Raw genomic sequence first — 24,523 nt, 5'->3', positions numbered from 1 at the left:
ACAAAATGCATGTTGTTATCTGCTATAACTATAAAACCATGCTATTTTATTGTAATTGCTTGTTGACACAGGCTCTTGCTACATAGCCCAGGCTGGCTTGGAACTCTTCATCCTCCTACCTCAGCCAAGTGCTGAGGTGCCAGGCATGGGCCAGCACACCTGGCTCCTCTAGAACCATTTCTGATACGTGCTTGGACATATCTGTTTCAGCCAGATACTTGGTGATAAGGAAGGACATGTCTCTGGGTGAACATGGCCACACTATTGTATGATGTGCTCAGGTGGGTGGGAGAGGGCAAAGGTGAGCTAGCATTCATTCTTTCCATATAACTTTGTAGGTTTTCCCGAAAGTGAGGGTCGTATCACATTGTTGTTATACTTTCTGATACAGATCTGATGATTAAAATATATCACTTTGCATGGTTTTAATTAAACTGTCAACATTTAAACAGAAATGAGATGAGCTAGCTGATTCTTATCTGCTTGAATGACTTTTGATCAAATGGTCTTAATTGAGATGGAAATTATATAAGAAACATAGATACTTTAAATTTAGAGCTTTCAGAAAGATAAGTGGATGTAAGCAGATGTTCATATAAACTCTTCTGGAAAGCAATGGCACTCCCTGCAAAGGGAGTTGGGTTATTGTATTAGAAGTCCAAAGCTGGAACTGGAGTCCTAACATGCCCAAGAAGAGCCCAAGTTAGCTGTTTCTGCCTCCCTTTCCTTTCACTAAAGATACAGGGAAGGTTCACACGGTCATGGAGGATACTTCCATGTTTGTCTCAGTGAGCAAAATCCATCTCATTACTGCGCATGGAGTTGAGAGGAAACATCATACTAAATGCACAAAAATACTGACTAATTTTCTAACATGAAAAATCGTTGTTAAGTAAAATAATGCTTTCACCTTGACATTAGAGTTTTCCAAACAAATAATGTTATCCTTATAAATTCATGCACTCTGTTAAACTGAAAGAAATAATGTATGTGTTTGAGATGTTGCTGATTGAGAAGTAGAACTACTAGTTAGTCTGGTGTGTGTGTGTGTGTGTGTGTGTGTGTGTGTGTGTGTGTGTGTGTGTGTGTGTGTGTGTGTGTGTGTGTGTGTGTGTGTGTGTGTACTCAGGACCTGGGTCCTGTCCCTGAGCTTTTATACATGTAAGACTAGTACTCTACCACTTGAACTACAGCTCCACCTCCAGCTTTTTTTCTTTTTATGGTTAACTGGAAATAAGAGTCTCATGAACCTCTCCTATTTAGAATGGCTTCAAACTACGGTCCTCATCACTCATCCTCCTGAGTAGCTAGGATTACAGGGGCCCAGTTTGAATTTTTTAAAGAGGTACACAGAGTTAGTTTGACATGGTACATATTCATTAAAAAAAAGAATGGGAACCTTAAATGTTATTTTTTTCTTTTCTCCATGAGCTCTGTGTGCCTCCAAAAATATTAAAACAAACAAAAATAAGCCTTTTATATGATATTCTAATTTCTTTTCATTATCATAAGTACTTCTCACTGGAGACTGGATTACATTTCCTTATCCTTCAGTTGAAGGTCCTGACAAAATCCTTGCTTCTGCAGCCAGGTCTCCACCTTAGGCTTCTAAGACAGGATCAGCTGGGGTTCGCGTTAGCCCTGGGCCTGGAAGCAAAAGGCAACTGTGACGGCTCTGCCCTCATGCAGTCAAATCCCTGGTGCTTACTTCACTTTTCTAGGGGAGCATTATGGCTCATAAAATACCCAGAATTGATTATGATATTTGTCTTTTTAAGGAAGGGAAAAAAAGACTAGATACTGGCAGAGCTTTCAGGTGTGAACAGTCTGTCGTGGTGAGTAAGCCCCTGCCTTACAGATTTTCCTTCAAAGATTGGAAAGACATGAAAGATGAACAATCTTTCCTCTGGTGGACTGCACTTCCCTACAGGTTAGCACAAAAGAGTCACAGAAACGAGGCCCTGCTAGTGAAGTTTCAACGTGAAATCCTCAGATAGGCTTCATGGTGGAGCCAACCCAAACAATTATTTGATATAAGTGGGGGAGAAAAGCTTTCTTAATGGAAAAAAAATACTATATACTTCCTCACATGATTATCAGTAGTATTTAAAATGAATTCCAGCCATGCTTATGTTTTTATATTTTGATGGCAAGTAAGCTCAGCGGTAGTAATAGAGCACATTTATTTTTAATAGAATCATGTACTCCTTAATGCTTGAAAGGACCAGGAAGCTGTCTTATCCAATAACCCACCCCCTGAAGAATTTTATCAATAGCTTTCTCAGGCTTGCTCAAAGAAAAGAGCTTATTTATTTATTTTTCTACATCCATAAATGTAGTTACAGGTTTAAAGCATTAGAATTGTAGGAATAAGAAAACTTTGGCAGGGATTGTTTTTCTGAAGGAGGCAATTAGAAGGATGTTATAAATGCATTTTTTTAACCCCTCGAGGAAAAGGGAGTGGAGAAAGGACACACAAGTTACTTGGACAAGTGCATATGTGGTTATTCTGAGCCATAACATGTGCAATTAGTCTCAAATGCTTACTCTATTCAATAGTTGGGAATATAAAAGCACAATGCATTTTATTACTACTGGGATTTATAGAACAGTTTAAAATTTAATCTACTTTCCTCTCTTTATTTGAATCTAGAATTGAATGAGATTAGATGGCTGAGGGAGGGTAGAAGATGAAGGGAGAATGGAGAGAAATTTTATGTGTGTGTGTGTGTGTTGTGCGTGCATGTGCGTGCGAGCACACACTCATGGGCTTCCCTATGTGTCTGCTTTATTTCAGGTTGGCATTCTGAATTGCTATTTTGATGTGGATCAAAAATTTCAAGTGGTGCACAAAATGAAAAATAAATGAGGGCCTGGAATTCTCAATCCACATTGTTGGAAATGTTAAAGTGCACCCCTCTCTCTTTCATATTGGAAAAGTTGCTGTAAATATACTAGAAGTTCCAAACAATGGGTTCTCCCCATTCCAAAGAACACACATTTTTCTTTCTTTTGCTATTGGGTTTTCACACTATAATATCAAAGTTATTTAAAGCTTAGGAGTGAGTGTGATACATTACACGCCACATAAATGTAGCCATTGCTCCTAAATGTGAACACAAAACTCTGTAAAAGGCAGAATTATTACCAGTGGGACAGAAATCAACAAACTCCACTAAAGGAATTTCTTAAAACTGCGATCATAAAATCTACACATTATGGATTTCATTAACGTTTTATTCCCTGAGGGTTCCCCAATTGTATAATAACAGACGTTCTCTAAAATTTAAATACCACAGAGGAACAGCCTTCCCCCCAAAACAGATGTGAAACCATCAACATCAGAGTGGTCCACAGATATGAAAATGCTTGGTATTTGCTAGCATTTACTATGTTATTCTTTTAGGTCATAGAGATGGAAATTTAGTACTATTTTTTCATGAAAAGTTACAGGCCTTTCAATCTCATTTTCCTAGTTTTGAGTACATTTGAACTTTAAAACAATAACAACAACAATAAACCTTTGATTTACATGCCACATAAAATCTAAACTAGGTAGGCAAAGGTCAGTGCCACAGATGTTCAAGTGTGAAGGAGTCAATTTCAGTGCTGTTTTGCCTAGATCTTGTCAATGAGAACTTGTAATTTTATTCTCGTGTTCTCTTTCTTAATCCCATTCTTATTTCTGTGCATTTTGAGACCAATTGTGTAGCTGTCTAAAATAACATCTGTATTTATTTAGCTCAAAACAGTTAATTTTTCAGAGCTAAAAATAGTGAAGCTTAAGATAAATAAGCAAGGAGGTTTATGATATGATTTTTCCTGCATAAGGTAAACAAATACATCAGTATTTTTGGAAAACAAAAGAACTAGGCTTCTGTTCAAGTAACAGCTACCAGTGGCTGAAAACGCAGCAAATAAACAACCAAGCAATGAGTAACGTTTTCATACAAAGACTGTCCAGTCTGAGTACAGGACTTCTACACTAGTGGCTTTCAGTTAGGGGTAAGTTCCCAGCTTTGCTATGCCCTCAGCCTTAGTGGACATTATAACTATAAAAAAACCTGTAAGTATTTTTAGTAGTGTGACCTAATGTGTGTATCAACTGTCCCAGGCTCTAATCATTTGTTGAAGTTGTAGCTTCTATGCGGATGTCTTAATTTAGTATACATTGTCTACCAATCAGCAACTAAGTAGAGACCAGCTGGTCCATTTCCAGGTTTTTTTAAGAAACCACCATCAGAAGGGACTCACACCCACTTCTGTGTATGTGTATGTGTGTGAGTGCACGTGAGCACACGCACATGTGCGTGCTGGCACTGGGGCTTGAACTCAGGGCTTTATACTCTTGTTTATCAGCTTTTTCACTCAAGGTCAGCATTCTACCCCTTGAGCCACACCTCCACTTCAACTAGTTAATCAGAGATAAGATGTCTCAGGAATTTGTTTGCCATTGGCTCCTCAGTCCTCAGAACTCAACATCCTAAGTAGCTAGGATTGCAAGTGGGAGCTGCCAATGCTTGGCTCACACTCACTTTTCAGATTTTGTTAAGATCTGAGTGAGAGCAATGGTATCAGTTCTCAAGTCCAGGTTCTGTCCATTCATTGCTATGTGGTTTTGCACACCCTCTGGACCCATTCAAACCAAAAGGGTATAGATAAAATGTGCTCCAACTTCTAGGCTTAAAGTTGACCTATCCCAAGAAGTAAAGAATTCTCCAAAAGAATATAACTAAAAAAGTTCCTCCCTAATAGACACTGGCATGTGCTAATAAGAAACCTAAAGTTGAAGCAAAATGGAATGTTTAAGCTACATAGATAATTTAAAGCACAAATCTAGCTAAACAGTTACAGCTTCTTCAATATGTTTTCCAGTGTTATACATTGTCTTAAGCAAATGTTGACATGAAATACTAATGAGTTAAAAAAGTCATTTGATGGATATTTTAACACTTAATGACATGGTTAACTTGACTAAAACAGTTAAAATCACCTTAGTAATTTCTAATAAATAACTGGTTAAAAATGCTGGATAGCTGTGTGCTGGTGGCTCATGCCTGTATTCCTAGTTACTCAGAAGGCTGAGATCTGAAGGTGATGGTCCAAAGCTAGTCCAGGTTTGAATGTCCCTGAGATTCTTATGTACAAATCACCAAAAGGCTGGAAGTGGAGCTATGGGTCAAGTGGTAGAGTGCTATGCTTGAGCAAAAGAAGCGCAGGGACAGAACTTAGGCCTTGGGCTCAAGACATACACAAAAGTAATATTGGAATAGCTAGGCAAGGTGAATTATGCCTGTAATCCCAGAACTCAGGAGGCTGAGGAGGGAGAATTCCAAGTTGGAGGCTATCCTAGACTACAGAGCTAAATCTTCTTTTAAAATCTAATAAATAAATAAATAGTTTTGTGTGCTGCTATTTGCTTCAATTCATACCCTCTTAAAAATCATTACACACACACACAAAACCTCATCAATAGGCTGATGTTTTTTCTATACTTTCTTCTAATGATTTTACATAAGGCGAAAAGCTAAGGTTCCAGAGACAACTTTAGAAAAAGAAACCCTGGAATGGATATTGTAGGAACAGCCATATCCCAGGTGGAAACTCAGTTCCAGGTAATAGACTTGTAACATGTTCAGAGGTCAGATGCAGAGCATTTATTTACTAGAGGAAGTAGAAGTCAATGCAGAATTGAGGACAACTAAATAAATGAAATTGGCTGGCCTCTAACTAGTGATGCTCCTACCTTAGCCTCTTGAGTGCTGGGATTAGAGGCATGTGCCACTCTATCTGATGCCTTGGGAACTTTTTAAAGCAAATTATGTGCTTTGAGATGAATGTTTAGAATATTAGTATTAGTTGCAACACACACAGAACACACCTGGAAATAGACGTTTAAATGAACAGCTGTATTTTCCTTAAAATTGCCAACACTATATTTTACATGCATCATTCCACATTTGGGTAATCCAGTGAGCTATTTTTGTCAGTTCTCTAGTTACACATTTATAAAGTATCATTTCATTGTAATTTCAGCAATTTACTAATGATCTGAATGAGTTAATGTACCCCCTAAAGTGTCTGGTTTATAAACACTGAGTGTTTACAATCAGAATAACCCGGCTGTATATACAGTCTGGATTAATCAATTGAGCAGATGGAAGTGATTTTGAATATAGCATTATAGATTGTAAACCCATCACAAACTGGCAATTTTGTGAAAAATTGAAAATGAATTCATAGGCGATAACCTGTTCCTTACTCGGCGCATTCATGCTAGAAAGTATATAGTACCAAACCTGTTAAAATAAATGGCAGGCTATAGTTGTAAGATAAATTGCTTCAGTTTCTACTTTCAATTTGGGGATACTCTAAGGATTAAAAGCAAAGGATTCAAGTCAGAAATTCTTCTAGTATAAATAAGCAAGCGCTCAGTTTTCCCACCTGAAAAATGATTTTTTTAATGTAATAATATTGTCACAGGAAGTATTTCCAATGATTTTTGAGTTATTTCTCTCCATTTGGGGCTTAACGGAGGTCTAGTTGGACCTGTGCCGGTTAGTCTAGTGCTCAAAACTAGGTTTATTTTTTCAAAACTATTTGTGGTCTCCAAACTCAGCAAGTTGTAACTGACAGTTCAGGTTTTTCCGTTGTGACAGCCACTGCAGAAGTTCCTGGTAGGAGCACAGGGCTCTGGATGGGATACCTTCAGGGAAGGGTAGAAGAGTAGAAGGGCCTGCTGGAGCACAGGAAGATGCTGGCACTGGGAACTGCGACTATCTGAAAGAGACCTTGCTTTTGTCTGACTAGTTGATATGAGAGCATTCAGTACATTCACTCACAAGATTAGGTGAAAAATCCAATTAGGACAGCCCACACAAGCATAGGCCACCCGTAGGTGGCCATTTGCTAGCTATCTTGATTTATCTCTCCTTCAGTGTTCATTAACTCTTTACAGCTGTAAGGAAGGAAGTCCATATCAGCCATGCTAGGTCTTCCCAAGTCAGTTTTGGGTAAAGCATTTCAATAGCTCCAGGCCTCAACTGTCAAATATGTCTTATCTCTTCATTGCGCAGATGAAAATCTCTAGTCTATTTGTCTCATCTTCTAAAGCTGAAAGTGTCTCTCTGTGTGTGTATGTGTGTGTGTGTGTGTGTGTAAAGTGTGTTTATTTTCATTTATTTATTTGTTATTTTTGTGGTGGTACAGGGCTGGACACAAGGACTGGGCACTGTCCCTTAGCTTTTTTGCTCAAGGACAGTGTTCTACTGCTTGAGTCATACTTCTACTTGTGGCTTTTTGGTAGTTAATATTGGAGAGCCCTGTGATTCTACTTTGAGCAAAAGAAGCACAGGGATGGTGCCCAGGCCCTGAGTCCAGGACCATATGTGTGTAGTCTCAAGGACTTTCCTACCTGCCTGGCTTCTTCAAACTGTGATCCTCAGATCTCAGCCTGTTGAGTAGCTAGGATTACAGGTATGAGCCAAGCACGCCCAGCTAAAGATACTTTTACAAAGGGAAGTGCTGTAGCAATATAAGATTGTATTGTTAAGACTATGTCTTACAATTCAATTTACAAACCAGAATCTCCCCTAAATTCTCCTTGGATTTGTGCATTTTCACATATTGCATCTATAAGGAGAACACTTACTTTTTGAAAACATTGTTCCAAGATTATGAATCTAATTGTGTGTATGTGTGTATTCTAATTTGGATGAGCTGATCTCCTATAATACTATACCAAGGTCTTTTGTTTTGCTGGTGTCTGCTTTCAAAGGAAGACTTCAGTATTTTCTGAGAAAATATTAAATCAAGCCTAAGGAGGACATAGAAAGAAGCTTCCTTAGAAGGGGCACTATAGCTCCTCCCCATTTCTGGACCCTTCCTACTCCTTGGTCCTCCGAAAGAACATCTGTACTAGAAGATGTTATGGAGAAAAACAGAAAGAGATTTTTCTTCTGGGCTTGTTGATACCTCTGTCTATTTCAGACCGCCTTCCTGAAGGTTTCCTACTTTGTGTCTAATCCATAATGGCTTGATTTATACCAGGAAATATGTGATTGAGAGGGCAACTGCTCTCTCTTTCCCCTCTGGAATAAGTAGGGGCATATATTAAACTAGTATGAATTTTCTTTCACATTTTAAGGTAATGCCTTCAAATCTGGAGAAGAGTAGAGTTCTGGCTAGAGTTGGTTTGTCAGAAATTCCATTTCTAAAATGCCTGGAGGGTGTGGTAATCGATTAGTCCCTAGTGACATTTTTTTATTTCTTCACATCAACAAAGTTCATTTCCTACCCAGTCACTGTGTCTCTTGCCTTTTTTTCTTCTGCTTTTTTTTTTTTTTTTTGTCTCCTGGCATTTTAATCAGGGAAAAGTCACAGTGGTTTTGAGGAAAGTACTCCCAGGAGCTTTAATTAAGGCTGGAAGGATAAATCTGTTTACAGTGTGTGAACACTATCATTAATAAAACATTGGAATAATTAACAAATTAAATTCTGCCTTGTGTGTGAATGGTTGCATTTGGGCTCTGTGACACCAAGTCCTTTGAACAGATACAGTATGCTAAGAATTCTATAGAGAAGAAAAGAAAGATCTAAGCCTGTATTTCTGAGATTCATAACATCATCTTAGGCTGCTAGAACTTGAATGCAGTCATGGCCATGCTATCATTTTATAGGCAAAGACATTTAGTGAGTTTAATGATATGAGTTTAATTATGTGCTTGAAAAGTAAGAATTTTTATTCCACCATGGATACACTGAGTCTTTGTTCTAAATCCTTGAATGTTTAACTAGGAACAAAGAAGCAAAAGAGATAAAATTAATAGTACTATAAGTGGAGCTAGGGCACAGAATACAGAATGGAATACTCCAGGAAAAAGTGAGCAAATGCACAATGTAGTTAAGGCTGCTCCTTGACAATGAAGAGTTTTTAGGCACTTGAGATATGAAGTGGCCTTGTGAACAGGATGTGGCTGTGTGCAAACCGTCAGGCCAGGACTTCCCTTTGTGTCCCTTCTTACTATAAAACGGCTCCTTGACTTGTTTTCAAGCTTCCTGGCAGACAGCAGCTTTCACAGGAAGCACCAATCTGGATGTTCATATCCACAACTAATGATGCATTGTTATTTTTAATGTCACTCAGTAATTCCCTAGAGAATACAATGGGAACTGAAGACAGTTCCTGTCTTGAAGGAAAGTCAGTTTCCCATGTTGTTTTATTAATTTAACACATGCAAGTATTTGTCCTTTGTTGTTGCTACAGCAACATGTTTTGTGGGACATATTCCGTGCAAAATGGGGAAAAAGCTGAAAAAGAAACAAATGTTATCTGCATAGTTAGGTGCACAAAAATAGAAATGTGTTAATGCTCCTGTGATTAGGTGTGTGCCTCTTGCCCTCGGTCTAAATTACGCCGCACTTGTTGGTTAATTCATAAAACATCTATCCAATGAAAACAACCAGCCAACCACTTCCGAAGAGCTTCAGGAAAGCTGAAAATGCCTGAAATTATTCATAATTAGGTGATCGCTGAATGATAACAGCTCCCGCCATGTACACAGACACAACAAGCATATAAATGAGCCCAATGAACTCCAAGGTGGGGCAGAGGGAAATGGTAATTTTACCTCAAGGTGAACCAGCAGCCCAGCTTTTGTGACAGTCACCTTTCTTAGGGACTCAGGAGCAAAGTCTTAGACTTTGACATACTTAGCTCCAGAGCCATCTCAGTGTGAGGCTTCTGGGCACAAGAATGTATGGGCGGGAGGTGGCTGAAGTTCACTAAATTTACACATTCAAGTCTAAAAAGACATCCCATAGGAAATTGAGTAAACAGGTGTAGGAGTCTAGCAAAACTTGTTTTCAAACCAGGTCACTTTATTGTGAACTCCTGTAGTTACAAAACTCTCTAAACCCCAGTTTTCTCATTTTCAAAATGGGGATATGCCCTCCCAGTCTTGAGGTGAGGTTTACAAAGTGTGTCATGTAGGTGGCATGGAGGTCAAGCTATCTAATCAGAACTTAGTAAGTGGGAAATGGTCTAGGAAGGGCAGTTCTCATTTGTACTCTTCACCAAATGTGTTGGGCTCTCTGTCCATTGGCGCATGTGAAGTTGTGCCTGTCTGATGCCTTTTGGGTTGAGTGTGGCTGGGTGATGGACTTGGGTATCAAAACGTGTTCTGAAGTACTCTGAAATCTTAAGAGCTGGCATGACGATCTCAGTTTCCTTTCTCTAATAACTGCCTTGGTGATAGCAGCATTTCAGAGGATGGGCACTTGTCTTGTGTGTGTGTGTGTGTGTGTGTGTGTGTGTGTGTGTGTGTGTGTAAAAAGATATGCTATCTAAAACTCCAACTGGCCCTATCACCCATCATAGAGGAGCATGAGCAATTTACAAATCTCAGCTTTGGGGCCAACCTCACTGACTATCTTATCTAAACAGAGTTTTGGATGATGGTTAGATGCTTTATCTTCTGCAGCAATCTCAAATTGTGCCTAATGCCAAAGAATGATGTAAGACCCTGTCCAGCTGACAAATGCTTTCTGAAAGCCCATTTAGTTTCCATGTTGCTATAGGCATAGAATTGCCTGGCACAGAATTGCTACAGTTGCAGTTTCAGAACTCATGCAAGATCACCAGGCCTCCATTATTGACTTCTCCACTTACCAAGAATAGGACCACATTACCATGCAAACATGCTTAGTACTGCAAAAATATAAGCTTTCCTCTGGAGGCACATCTGTCAATCATACTGAACTGCTTGTGGGTTTGTGAATGTGGAAAAACAAGTCACCAAGAGTTATTTTGACAGAGGCAAAGCCATTTCATTTCTGGCTTCATCCGGAGCTGGATCCAACAATCCCAAGATAAAAGTCTCATCTTTTCTCACCCTTTCCACATTTCTCTGTGTTATCATTTAGAGGTTAGCATGAGTTCAGTCTCCTCTAATAGGCTATTTCACTTTAAGTGTATGTTAAACTAATATTGACCTTTCCAAAGTAAAACAAAATCTGGTATTTGTGCTCAAATGACTGAAACAGCAATAGATGTAGAAAGGAGGGGATAAATCATCTTGATTTTTTTCCTGCTTCAGAAACTCTCTCTGGGAATTACTCATTTTTATATATCTGGTAAGAAACATAAGACAGACTCTCTGCTTATTCTCCCAAGAAGGAAACTTGGATCTTTCAGCAAAACTTTCTGTATAATTTGCTCAAGGTTGAACCCAAATATTCCAATAAAGACATTTCATTTCACAGTGAGTGAAAACTGGGAAACCAGATATTAGTCAAGCAAGGATGCTGGGATGAGAAGGGGCTGGACCAAATGGTTGGGAAATGATGGCAACGAGAGGCTGGAGAGGTGAGGAGGAATAGGCAGGGTCCACCATTATGGCAGGAAAGGGATCTCAGAACAGAATAGAAGCAACATCACTGTCAAGGACCGAAATATGTACATTTCCTGATACATAGGAGTACAAGTTAGCAGAGGCTGAAGCCCTCAATTTCACCTCCTCCTTGGGTGTGAGCTTCGTAGAGCTGCTTGAAAAATACAGCCCAATTCTCCCTTCTTTTCTTATATTTCAAAGAGATGGAAAAATTGATATTTGAAAGCAAGAATTTTGTGCACATCTTACAGGTAAGGTTTATAAATTGCATCAAGTAAATCAGAGTATGTTGAAATAAGAGTCCTAGGTGTAAAAAATACACAGTTGCTGGAGGAAAAAAATATTAGATCTTTTAGTTGTCATGGAAGTGAGTCATCTTTACTTGGGTTTTAGTGCTTTTTCTGTTTTTGGCAATCCTGGGGCTTACACACTGGACCTGGACACTGTCCCTGAACTTCTTTTTGCTCAAGATGAGGGCTCTACCAGTTGGCCACAGTGCTACTTCTCACTTTTTTTTGAGTAGTTTATTAGTGATAAAAGTCACAGACTTTCCTGCCTAGGCTGGCTTTGAACTGCAATCCTCAGATCTCAGCCTCCTAAATAGTTAGGTGTGAGCCCAGCTTCTAGTATACATTATTATTTCTTACTAAAAATTACATCTTATCTTAGCTTCATCTTAAATACTGAGGATGATTGATTCTTGTTCTCATCATGTCACCCAACTTATGCTAAAGGCATATAGCCTTTTGGCAAATCTGAAATTTCCATTATTTCCATAAGTTATGCACATTATATGTCCATTTTGTGCTTGGGAATATCACCATAAATTTACCTTGCTTTGTGGGTATCACTTGTTTTCTAGGAGGCAGATTTCCACAAAATTCAGGACATGGAAACACTCAGTAGATCATACAAAGATTTAAACTCAACTGACAATAATGCAGCACTAAAGGAGAAAGCTAAATGATGCATGTGTGAGAATTTAAAATTGGGCTCATGAATTCTATTTACTTATTTATTTATTTACTGTACTTGGTCAAAAGTGCCTACAATAAATCTACCAATTAGGCAAGCTTACTGTATAAGGATCTGAAAAAGGGGGTTTTAGGAAGTTATCTGAGCCTTCTCTTCCCTGCAAGGAAGTGGTTTAATGGTCACTTGCAAGGATTATACTTGATGCCCATTTCTTTCTTGTCTCCTCTGATGGCATTTTTCATGACACCATTCTATAGCCTTTTTACATGACCCAAATCTCCTTCATTCCTAGCTGGGGCAAGTCTTCTGTGACATACCTGTATCCACTCTCTGTAGGAGTCTTCCCCAGGAGTCCACCCATTCTCAGGATAATTCAGTCGGGAACGCTCAGCAGACCAGTTGGTGCTATACTGAGACGAAGCTGTGATTTGGTCGGAATCAATCTCTCCAGATTCCATGCCTAGAGCTTCCATACATTTGAAATCTGCAGGGAAAAAATGTGGTCCAAAGTCATCAAAAACACTAGAGGACTACAGATTTAGTTTTCATTTAAATCTAGCAAACAAGAGTTCATCCACTTGAAGTCTCCTAAAAGATTCAACAGCATACTGAATGGGATGTAGCACTGATATTTGCATTGGGGGTATTATTTGAAAATAAAACACTATGAATATCAGCACAGTATGCTAATTTTCCCCCAAGTGGGCTTAGATTGACAAAAATAGTATCTGAATTCATTAGGAAATGGTGGAAATTCTGATTTATTTCCAAAGTTGTGTGTGTCATATGGATATATACACAAAATTGGATATGATATAATTTTAATATTATTTCTCTTTCATAAAACTGGAAGAGTCTATGTCATATTCAGTGGACATTTGATTTTTAGCTTTTTAAAATATTTATAATTGGTACCTTTTGTCCTCAGGCTACATATCCCTGGACTGCTCATGATTATTACCATCCTTAATTTAGTTTATTGAAACACGAACGTACTCATTAGGGCTAAACTGCAGTCCAACAGAGCATCACAGTTTTCCCATATTACACACAACAATGACCATGTTTCATGAAAACTTTCATTTTCTCTGGGCTGGCCTACTCAGTCTGATTATAATAGTCAGATTTAAGGAAATGTTATCCCCAAATTAAGAAAACATTTCAGGATTAAATGGAAAAATCTCAATGCCACAGTTTGGATCTTTAGTGTTCCCCAAAGGTTCATGTATTACAAGTGTCTACCCTAGAGCTGCACTATTGAGGGATAGAGCTTTAAGAAGTGGGGCCTGGTAGAGGTTTACAGGTCCCTGTAAGTGGATTGGGGACCTTAGTCTCTTTCTTCGTTTCTCTTCCAATTCCTAACATGAAATTAATGGTTTTACTTCAGAGGGGCCAATTGATCATTGGAGTGGATTCTCCAAAAATGTGAGCCAAAATAAACCTTTTCTGTTTATAACCTGATTATCTGTAAAAGAAAGCTGCGTAACCTACTCAACTAAAATAAAAACTGACATAAAATACAAAAGTAAAATAAAAATTCCACTTTTTCTTAATTTTCTATCCTAAGAGATAAGGGTTTATGATTCAAAAGATTTTCCTTCACTGGCTTCAGACACTAAGCTTTAGGTTTGTTATTTGTAGTCTGAACCTTATTTATTGGAGCAAAAATACATAATTTAATTGGTCACATAAATTAGAACAAGTGAGAGACAGAAATTTGATGGGCCTTTTTATTTTCCAGTGAGACAGGGTGAAAAGATGCTAACCTACAAAGACACCTTTCTAGGTTAGTTAGTTCTCAACTCTCCTGTGTCTTCTCACTAAGGAATTTGCAATCCATCAGCTAGAACTGATGAAGCACATATCATAGTCTTTGTTCTTTTAGTTTTTTTTTCCTCTAACCCTTCTAAGACTAGAAGCCTCATAAACTTTGAGAGGGAATGGTATAGTCAGCATTTTAATAGGATAGCAACATATATTTCTTTCTTTGACCGAAAGATTTTAACAAAAAATTAAACTTAGAGCTGAGTGTAGTAGCTCACAATGGTAATCCTAGATGCTCATGATGGTAATCCTGGATACTTGGGAGGTAGAGATAGGAGAATCACCTTTTAGGATAGCCTGGCTCTGAGGGAATATGAGCCCGTATTTAAAAAATAAATCAAGCCTGGCACTGGAGGCTCATGCCTGCAATCCTAGCTACTCAGGGGGGCTGAGATTTGAGGATTGCGGTTCAAAGCCAACTAGGACAGGAAAGTCCAGGAGACACTTATCTCCAGTTAACCACCAGAAAACTATAAGTGGTGCTGTGGCTCAAGTGGTAGAGTGCTTGCTTTGAACTGAAGAGCTCAGGGGCCGTGCCCAGGCCCAGAGTTCAAGCCCTATGACCGACAAAACAACAACAACAAAACAAAACAAAACAAAAAACCAAAACAATTCAAGGGACTGGGAATGTGGCTCAATGGTAGAGTGCTTGCCTAGCATTCATGTACTACCGATTCCTCGGTAGTACATAAAGTGAAAAGGCCTGAATGTCACTGTGGCTCAAGTGATAGAGTGCTAGCCTTGAGCAAAAGAAGCTCAGGGACAGTGCCCAGGCCCTGAGTTCAAGCCCTAGGCCTGGCAAAATAATAATAGCTAGAAGTAAAAAGGGTTAGAGGTATGGTTCAAGTGAGTGCCTACCTAGCAAGCATGAGACTAAGTTCAAACTCTAGTCCTACCAGCCAACAGAGAGGTAGATAAGTACATAGCAATAAAATCTCTTATATAGGGCTATTCACTTTTATTTAAACATGGAAGAAAGAGATAATAACCTCCCTTGGGGTTTTCCACAACTAAACTACTGCACACTGCACCCCCCCCCACCCCCCAGGTGACTCTCTCCTTTCCAGCCAGCTCAGCTTGGCTCCTCCCATCCATGATGAAAGCCTGTTTTGTGATTCTCAGCCCACAGGTGTCATGGAGGCAGCCTGGTCAAGCTATATTGTTTCCAACTACTGTTTTGTCATTTTCCACTTCCATGAGTTTGAAGGCTTATGCTCGATGTTATGAAGAAAGCACCCCAGTTAGGCTTTCCTATTGATATTCATGAAAAACATTTCAAAAGAGAAAAACCAACAGTGGACACACACAAAAACAGTTTTTCAGAGTTTCATGTGGCCGCAGGTGCATGAGGAAGAATAACAGGCAGTGTTTACCACAGGGCTTTGCAAGATGAATAAATACTGACCTTCTGAGATGCTGCTCTGCAAGACACTGTAGTTTGCTGAAAAACCTTCTTTTGCTATTGCACTGTCAGTATAGAAAACCATGGATAGAATGCCCGATGAGGAACGGATCCGGCCTGGCGTTTTCTGTCCACAGTAACGTCCAATATGAGGACCAACTGAGGAGGCAAAAACAAAACAAGACCAATAACCACCAGAGATGTCAATATATCTTTTTCTTTTCCTACAGCAGATGCAAAAGAAAGAATCAGGGGCCTCAGCAGAACCCAGAAGTCTATTCTAACCCAAAGCAAGTCTTCCCTAGTTAATTGGTTTGCAACGAACATATTGGATGGAGTTTGTGGAGGGGATTTTAAAGTGTACTCAGAAGGGCAGTAACAGGCATAACCAAGTTCCCCAGTGAGCAAAATTGTTTTCAGGAACAGAATCGAAATGCTCGCTTCAATTGCAGAGAATGAGATTGGGGCTGTCAAGTGGCAGGCGCCCTGGCATCCATCTCCAGGCCACATAGCAAAAACAGAGATACACTGAAAGAACCTAGCCCAGGCTGTGTCACGGAGTTCTCTCAGGGTCACTGCGCTTATCTCTCCTGCCCACAGAAGGGATCCTGGGCCCCAGGGAAGTAGAGAGAGACAACAAATGGCTCTACTCCAAGGCTGCACAAGTCCAGTTCTTACCTCTTCTTACCTTGAGCCTTGATTCTAAAAGTGATCCTCGTCACCATTTGGAGCAAAGAACAAGGTATCACATCCTAATAGTGACTGTCAGAAACGAATGGATCATTGTACCAACTAAAACATGTAGTGGCTACAGATGCCAAGGTCTTATAGATACTAAGAAGTTCTCATCAAAATGATTGCAAAGTGCATTTTTCTCTCCATTGTTTTGTTTGTGCCTAGCAACCAAGCAATGGCCTAAAGCCACCACAGAATAGGGAGTACCAGGTGAAACTAATCCTTAAGGGAATGAATGGTTTGGAACACTGATATATTTGCATTAAAGTCAGATTGCCATTCCCCTACAAGAGGCTATTAGTTTGTTGAAGTACCTTAGGCAAACTTGACAATGAGTCCCTGAGAAATTCCCAAAGAACCAGGCTATAGCCTAATGCATATAAAGAATCTTTCCCTGTCTAGATTCAAGGCAAACAAACATACCTTCTTCTGGTTTTTTTCATTGCCCTTGTGATAAAACCATACCAGATGGTTTGGACAATTTAGTATGGACTCTTTCCCTATCCTTGAAATCCATAATCCTATGTTATGGAATTAAGAATATTTAAGAACACTGAGGATGATTGCTTTATTTAAAGAGGTATTGTGTCCTCACTGAAAGCATTTTCACTGAGGGGACAGGCCTTCAATGGGCCACAGGGACAAGGGCACAGGCCTGTGAATGCATTGTGGGAGCAGAAGGCAGTTGATGACTGCTAGAGAATGGTTTACATGTCATTGCAAATATCAACCTCACTGTAACCAATCTTCCGAAAGCCCCAAATACCAATGGATAACAGATTTTCATTTGGGCTAGTCCTCTTAAAACAAATAACTAGCCGGGTGCTGGTGGCTTAGGCCTGTAATCCTAGCTCTTCAGGAGGCTGAGATCTGAGGATCACAGTTCAAAGCCATTCCAGGCAGGAAAGTCCGTGAATCTTATCTCCAATTAATTACCAAAAAACTGTAAGTAGCACTGTGGTTCTCATGGTAGAGTGCTTGCCTTGAACTGAAGAGCTGAGGTACAGTGCCCAGGCCCAGAGTTCGAGCCCCCAGCCACCAAAAAAACAAATAAACCAATAACTGAATTAAGCCAAAGTGGTTCATATCTTTGAGTCTGTGCAAGGATTACTTTAAGCACCTGAAGTATCAAAATAAGAAGTTTCTTGATGCATTCAAAGTGACTGATCTGACCAAATAAAAAAACTTTCCTTGAAACCACAATTCCTTATTTTCTAGAAACTGTATGCATTCATGTAAACTGCTTTATCATGAAGAAAACATGCCAGACACAGAGACTCACATATGTTATCCTAGCTTCTCAAGTGGCTGAGATTTGAGGGTCAAGATTTGAGGCCAGCCCAGGTAAAATGGTTTGTTAGCCTCTTATCTCCAATTAACCAGCAAAAGCTGAGAGTAAAGCTATGGCTCAAGTGGTAGAGTGCTAGCCTTGAGTAAAAAAGCTAAAGGATAGCACCCAAACCCTAAGTTCAAAAGCCTTAGTACTGGCAGCAAAAGAGGTAAAGAGAGACGGGGGGAGGAAAAGGGAGGGAAAGGGAGGGAAAAGGAAGGGAGGAAGGAAGAGAGAAAGAAAGAAAAAAGAAAGAGAAAGAAAGAACAAACGAAATAAAGATTGATAGAAAGAAAGAAAGAAAGAAAGAAAGAAAGAAAGAAAGAGAAAGAAAGAAAGAAAGAAAGAAAGAAAGAAAGAAAGAAAAAAGAAAGAAAGAAAGAAAGAAAGAAAGAAAGAAAGAAAGGAAAAAAATATGGGAAATGTCCAAGTGAGGAGAAGAATACAGATTCCTTAGAGTCACATTGAACTGGTCAAAAGCTTGAATTTGGGGAGAAGAATTTTATTAAATTAGGCTCCTCAGAAGAAAGCATCTCAGAGGATGACCCTCTAACGGGTTCTGCTTTTGTTTATCTCAATCTTAGCCTCAAATTCTTCTATAAGGGCTGATCCTTTGCCAGATAGTCTTCATTCTGGATATGAACCTAATTCAACACTTCTTTTTCTTCCTTCTATGAAGCCCGAGGTTGCCCATGCCATATGTACTAGCCAAAGACTCAAGTTTTTCCCTTCCTCAGTAAGAGTCCCACTCCGGGTCTGCAATTATAAATGGGCACGGTACAGTCTGTTCATTCTCCCTCACATCTTCCCCTCATTTAAATTCCGTTTCTGTGCTTTCCTAATCTTTTTCCTTCATTTGTGGGCAGACTTTTAACAGCCGGTATTCTTGGGGTCGTTCTGTGATCATTGCAGTCACCGACCTTCCCCTATTCTCTACTGGAAAGGAAAGCTGGAAGCACGCTGTAGGTGCTCTAGTGGCCTCTCTTCCCCCTCTCCTATTACCCAGTTCCTTTGGGGAGGGTAAATGGGGAAACCTCTTTGAAAGAGGAAACAGAAGAGAACTTGTCTAATGCAGACTCATAACTTAGAGAGTCTCCATGACTCACTCGTTTATAATGTTTAAGGCATGCAGGGTACGCCTGCCTTCTGTCCTTTGGAACGTTGCCCCCAGACAGCAGCAAGCGTGCTTCTTTAGGAGCCCTTGAGACATGAGAGCATAAGGCCTTTGCAACGATAATACAAAGAAGTATTGAATTTTCTCGAACAACAGGGAGACCTTAGCCTTGCAAGCTAATGCAATATTGATCTGAACCGGAGTGGATGAAGTGCTCTTATCCGTCTTCTGTGTGTGCTCATTTGTGTATTTACATGAATACAGTTATTGGATTTCCCTTTTCTGTTGTTGTATATTCAAAGGCCATGAGATGAATGAAAATTGTCACAGATACCAGATGTATAACACAAAAATCGAATTACAAAGATTTTAAGCAAGCAAGATGTGCCGAGGGAGAGGAGGAAGAGTAGGAATGTATGTAGCAATTGCATCTTGTGGAGTATGAAGGTAATAGAGTATTTGGCTGCTCTCGTGCTGCTTTTCAATTTCTTTCTTTTAGATATTTCTGCAATAGAAATAGTGGTCTCTCCAATAATTATAGCCCTACCTTAGAATCAAGGCAATTTGGTCGTTTACTACCATTTCATATATATACATATATATATATATATATATATATATATATATATACACACACACACACACATATGTATGTATATATATGCAACAATTGACTTGTAAAATGAAGTCTTATGAATAAAAAAAAAGGAAATCTAAGCGGGGTACAGTGGATCATGCCTATAGTTTCAGCTACAGTGTGGTGACCAGGACAGAGATTGTGAGGATCCAAGTTTAAGGCCAATCCTGGAAAAAAAAAGTTGGTTAGAATCCATTTCAACTAACAAATCAGGAAAGATTGAACATGCCTATATGTCCCTCTATTTGGGAACAGAGGTAGGAGTATCATAGTCTGAGGGTGGTCTATGTTTGAAAAACAGCCAAACATAAAAGCAACCAAGCAGTGGTTTAAGTATTAGAGCACCTCTGAGCATCTTGAGGCTCTGAGCTTAAACCCTAGTAAAAGAAATAAATTAGTAATGGATTAATAGAAACAACACCCATTCTAGTTGTCACAAAAGTTGTTCTTTGAGATCATTAATCGTTTCTGGAGTGTGAAGTGAGGTTCTTGTCCTTTCCAAGCATTCTGGGAGAAAAGGGGTTCCCTCAGCACCCCTGCGGGCAGCACGCTCAGTGCTCTCACACCACATAGAAACCTCCATCAATTCTTTCAGAACTGCAGCCTGGGAATCCTTAACACTTCAGAGAGAGTGGCCTTTGGAGATGTGTGCTTTATCAACATGTGTGCCTGGAATTCCACGTCTGGGGGAAACTGCTTGTCTTCAGAGTCAATTTGAATCAATGGATAGCTTTCAGTTACTCAGTCACTGAACTCAATGTTTATGATAAAATGTGACATAAAAATCGCTTGATCATTAAAAGCCTTTCAGCACCTTCTGGTTGTTGTTTGGGGGAAAAATGTCAAAGATTAATTTCATGGCAGAGGAACTGTATGTATTGAACTATTATGACAAAGTATTTCTGGTGCCACTGACAAAAACAATTCCACAAGGACAGAGTCTCTCTCATATGACTAAAAAGCAGAGAGTTGCCTAGCTATTCAGCATACCAAGATCTGAACATTGCGGTTCAAAGCCCATCTGAACAGGATAATCAACCCATTAGACTCTTATCACCGATTAGCCACCAGAAAGTTGGTAAGTGGAGCTGTGGCTAACGTGGCAGAGCACAGCTTTGAGAAAAATAAAATCAAGGGACAGCATGCAGGCCCTGAGTTCAAGCCCCAGTATCAGTACACAAAATTAAAAAAAAAAATTTTAAAAAGAAGAAGAGTTTTTAAGCTGGTGAAGGCCAGGTAAACAATAACAAACACACCAATACTTTTTCATATTCCAAATGCAGTGTTCTCTGGGAATAGGTCAAAGCCATCACAGTTTAATGCATGGGTGAATTGCAAACTGCTAAGTTCTGTCGTTAATTGTGCTTTGCCTCAACACAGTGATTTTCTAGAGCCAGAAAATAACTACTTTGAAAAACCCTTGACACTAATAACAATGTGCTTCTTTCTAAAAGTATTCTAAATAAGTTGGTTGATTGGACCTCCTCTTCAGATGCCAATTTAAATGAAAGTTCTAGGAAGGAAGCCTGCAAATTTGGATTGTGAACAAATAAACCCATTATTAAATGTTCCAACTATTATTACAACAACATTGTAATACTGTTTTCCTAATTATCAGACTGAATACTTGGAAATCAATCAGCACTGTGTTTGGGCAAATCTCATTACTTAATGAAGGAGTTTCAATAAGATCATCACAATGCTATTTCCATGGTAAAAGAGGAAAGGAAGGCATTAAACTCATGTTAACTTACCCACTCACACCAAAGAGAAACACCAACTTTCTCTAAAAGCTGTTTCTCTTCAATACTGTTTACTGATAATTATGATTTCAAAGACTAAGGCAATAGCTTTTGCCTTCTATTTGTTCTTCCTTTGTTATTTACTCGAATATTCTTTCCTCTGACTTACAAATACCTGACTCTGTTTTGTAGTTGGTTATACATCTGTAACAGCATGACCACGAAGAACTTCTAGATTGTCCTTTTAAGATTGGTGCAGTGTGTGTTCTCTAAAGAAATAGTATTAAACTAGACTAAACACAAGATGAGCAATACAACTGCAATAAATTATTTGACATTACCTCCTGCTCAGAATTTGGGTATGTACTTTTTGTCATTCACCTTCTAACCCACTAGGATTGAATGGAAACTTTCATTTAGGTGTTTACAAGGCTATTTCATCCACAGCCTTTGATATCTGATATTTGGGTCAAATATCACTTTTTAATATGGCTTAACATGCTGCCCTACATAAAATATTAACTGATAATTCCTCTTTGCTAACTTTTTCCCCACCAGTACTGGGGCTTGAACTCAGGGCTTTCGGCTCTCACTGGGTTTTTCTGCTCAGTACTGGAGCCATACCACACAACTCTATTTCCAGCTCTTTGCTGGTCAACTGAAAGTATGGATTTTTTTCAGCTGAGTTTGAACCATAATCTTCAGATCTCAGCCTCCTGTATAGCCAGTAGTGCAAACTAGTGAGCCACTAGTGCAAACTTCTCCCTTAAATTCTTTTTTGAGGTGCTAGGATTTGAACTCAAGGCCTGGGCACTGTCCCTGAGCTTTTGTGCTCAAGACTAACATTCTACAACTTAGACCCATTTCCAGCTTTCTGGTAGTTAATTAGAGGTAAGAATCTCACAGACTTTGCTGTTTGGGCTGGCTTCCAACCTCAACCTTCAGATTTCAACCTCCTGAGTACCTGAGGTTATAGGTATGAGCCACAGGTGCCTGACAGCTAACTTAAATTTTCTTTACGTTGCTATGTTCTTCCTCCTTCCCTCCATCCTCTGTCCCTCTATCCTTCCTTCCTCCCATTAAAAATGATTTACTGCCTTCTAACATTCTGGACATAGAACTGGTTTATTTATTTTTTAATGTGCAATGCTTCACAGATTTGTGTGTCATCCTTGAGCAGGGGTTATGCTAATCATTTCTGTATCATTCCAATTTTAGTATATATGCTGCCAAAATGAGCACAGAATTGGTGTATTTGTAACATGTATAATTTGTTTTCTAATCCTTTTGGCCAATGTAAATGCCAAAAGGGCATCTGTCTGATTATTTTGCTTACCAAGTGGCCAAGACAGTTGCTATTAGATGTTTTCAGATGTATGGACTTATTTTGATAATAGGAACAATGAATATAAATGATGTGTTGAAGAGAACTCAACCTGCCAAACATGAAAATCTCCTTGAGAGCCAGCAGGGATTCTGCATAAATTAGGAATACCCAAACACAATGTTATTCTTTCCCTAAATTTCTGAAAATAATTACAAAGTACTTAACCCCTCTACTCCTTAGTCTGTACGTTTGTCAACTGAGGGGTTTGATGTAAGTACTCTCTGAAGATTCATTTCTGACAGTCTAAGAATTAATGGCAAGTAGGCAGGTCAGAGAAAGGAGCAAAATAATTGAGTCCAGAAAAGTATGTGTTGGTTCCAATTCTATCACAGTAATAGTTGAAGACCTTGTATAATCTTTCAGGGCCAAGCTTCCTTATCTACAAAATGAGGGGAATGGAATAGATAATTATTAAGGTCTCTCTGAGCTCAAATATTTCATCATGCTTCCACTCTGAGTTGTCCTTTTGCTTTTAACCTTGTCATTTTGTGCTATCCTTTTCCTTCCTTCCTTCCTTCCTTCCTTCCTTCCTTCCTTCCTTCCTTCCTTCCTTCCTTCCTTCCTTCCTGCCTTCCTTCCTGCCTTCCTTCCTGCCTTCCTTCCTGCCTTCCTTCCTTCCTTCCTTCCTTCCTGCCTTCCTTTCTGCCTTCCTTCCTTCCTTCCTTTCTCTTTCTTTCTTTCTTTCCTTCCTTCCTTCCTTCTTCCTTTCTTTTTTTAAAGGTGCCTGGCACTTGTAAAAGGAATTTTGGTGCCCTTCCCTCAGGTTCCTCCCTTTTGGAGGGGGGTATGTTTCCTGATTTCTTAGCTCTTACCTTCAGGGAATCCATCCCAGATTTCCAGGCGATCATAGCGACAGAACATGCCGCCTGGAGGATTGGGGTCCAGTTCCAAGTCAAAGCTTTCAAATTCCAGGACAATTTCAGACATCTTTGGCGCAAAGATGATATAAGTGCATTCGAGGCTGTTGGGATATTTTTCGGGGAATCCGGGGGACTTTATCACCCCACTGGGTGCAGTATAGTTCTGAGAACACTCAGGACCTATAGATAGAAGAGAAAATAGCACTGAGTGAGCATCCTAAAACCTCACCTAGAAACACTTTGGGCAGACAGAACCATTTCTCTAATAAAATTCCACCATGATAACCACTGTCCTAATCAGTCATTACCCAGCCTTTCGTATTAGCGATTGGTACAGTAAGAGTCCAATTCTGATTTATTGTGTTCACCTTAGCTTTCCATTTGTGTAGAGCCATTTAAAGACTTCTACTGTTGCCGGAGGGAGGGGGGTGGGGATGACAAATATCAAATCATGTGGGAACAATGAATGAATAAGCTGCAGAAATCTCGACAGAGCCCTAGAGAAATAATTATAGTTCCTTCAAGCTTAAATCTTTAAATCTTGAGGCTGACAGCGCTTTATTGGTGAAACAGAACATTTACAAAGGGAGGGAGAGAATTCAGCAGAGGGAGCTGGGGTTTCAGATTCCTCCAACAGTGACTCAGTAACTTGGCCAGATGTGACCTATGCCTCTTTGACAGACTGAATGCGAAAAGTAATTCGTACATGTACCCTGGTGGGTGACTCATTGTGAGTGGTGTTGACACAGGTGTGCGGCAACATGGGGCTGTCAGGGAGGGTGCGATAAACTGTGGTTACAGGTTGTGGAGCTAGGAGTCACCTAATATCAACATCGACATCTTAACTTTCCCCAAAGTGCCAACAATAGTACTAACATCACCCTAAAACTGCTTGTTCATGGATGTGTGTGTGTAAATGGATAGATTTATGGCAGGCAATTTTAATGATGGCTGAGGGTTGTCAAGATGTCACCAAGGATCAGGAGCATTTGTGTGTAGATTTGGAGCTGACCTTACAACTGCCCAAATGACCATGATTTCAGCCACGGGGCCCAAGGACAAACAAAACAGTATTTATTACACAACTGAAAAGCCATCAGTCTCCAGAACATATTGTCTGGTTGCTC

At 39.5% G+C, this 24,523-nt stretch overlaps 1 protein-coding gene and 1 non-coding gene across 4 annotated transcripts in view; both read right to left on the bottom strand.

The window, feature by feature from the left end:
- Nrp1 (neuropilin 1) overlaps nt 1-24,523 on the bottom strand; it is a 172,251-nt gene that overhangs the window by 73,974 nt on the left and 73,754 nt on the right. For all 3 annotated transcript variants that reach the window (XR_006148365.1, XM_042685935.1, XM_042685936.1), the window contains exons 4-6: nt 23,349-23,576; nt 15,595-15,750; nt 12,683-12,849 (exon numbers count right to left, since the gene is read on the bottom strand). Coding sequence is in view for 2 of the 3 variants with exons in the window: in XM_042685935.1 (XP_042541869.1) it covers nt 12,683-12,849; nt 15,595-15,750; nt 23,349-23,576 (551 nt within the window). In the remaining variant the exon portion in view is untranslated. The remainder of the gene's footprint in view (nt 1-12,682; nt 12,850-15,594; nt 15,751-23,348; nt 23,577-24,523) is intronic.
- LOC122113332 lies at nt 22,285-22,391 on the bottom strand. Its single transcript, XR_006148415.1, has one exon. It is a non-coding gene; the product is annotated as a U6 spliceosomal RNA (small nuclear RNA).

This window comes from Dipodomys spectabilis, unplaced genomic scaffold, assembly GCF_019054845.1.
Source record: "Dipodomys spectabilis isolate Male_0828 unplaced genomic scaffold, ASM1905484v1 ptg000096l, whole genome shotgun sequence".
NCBI classification, from domain to species: Eukaryota; Metazoa; Chordata; class Mammalia; order Rodentia; family Heteromyidae; genus Dipodomys; species Dipodomys spectabilis.
Note: the sequence above shows the minus strand (reverse complement) of the source record. Positions and strands in the feature narration are given on the sequence as shown.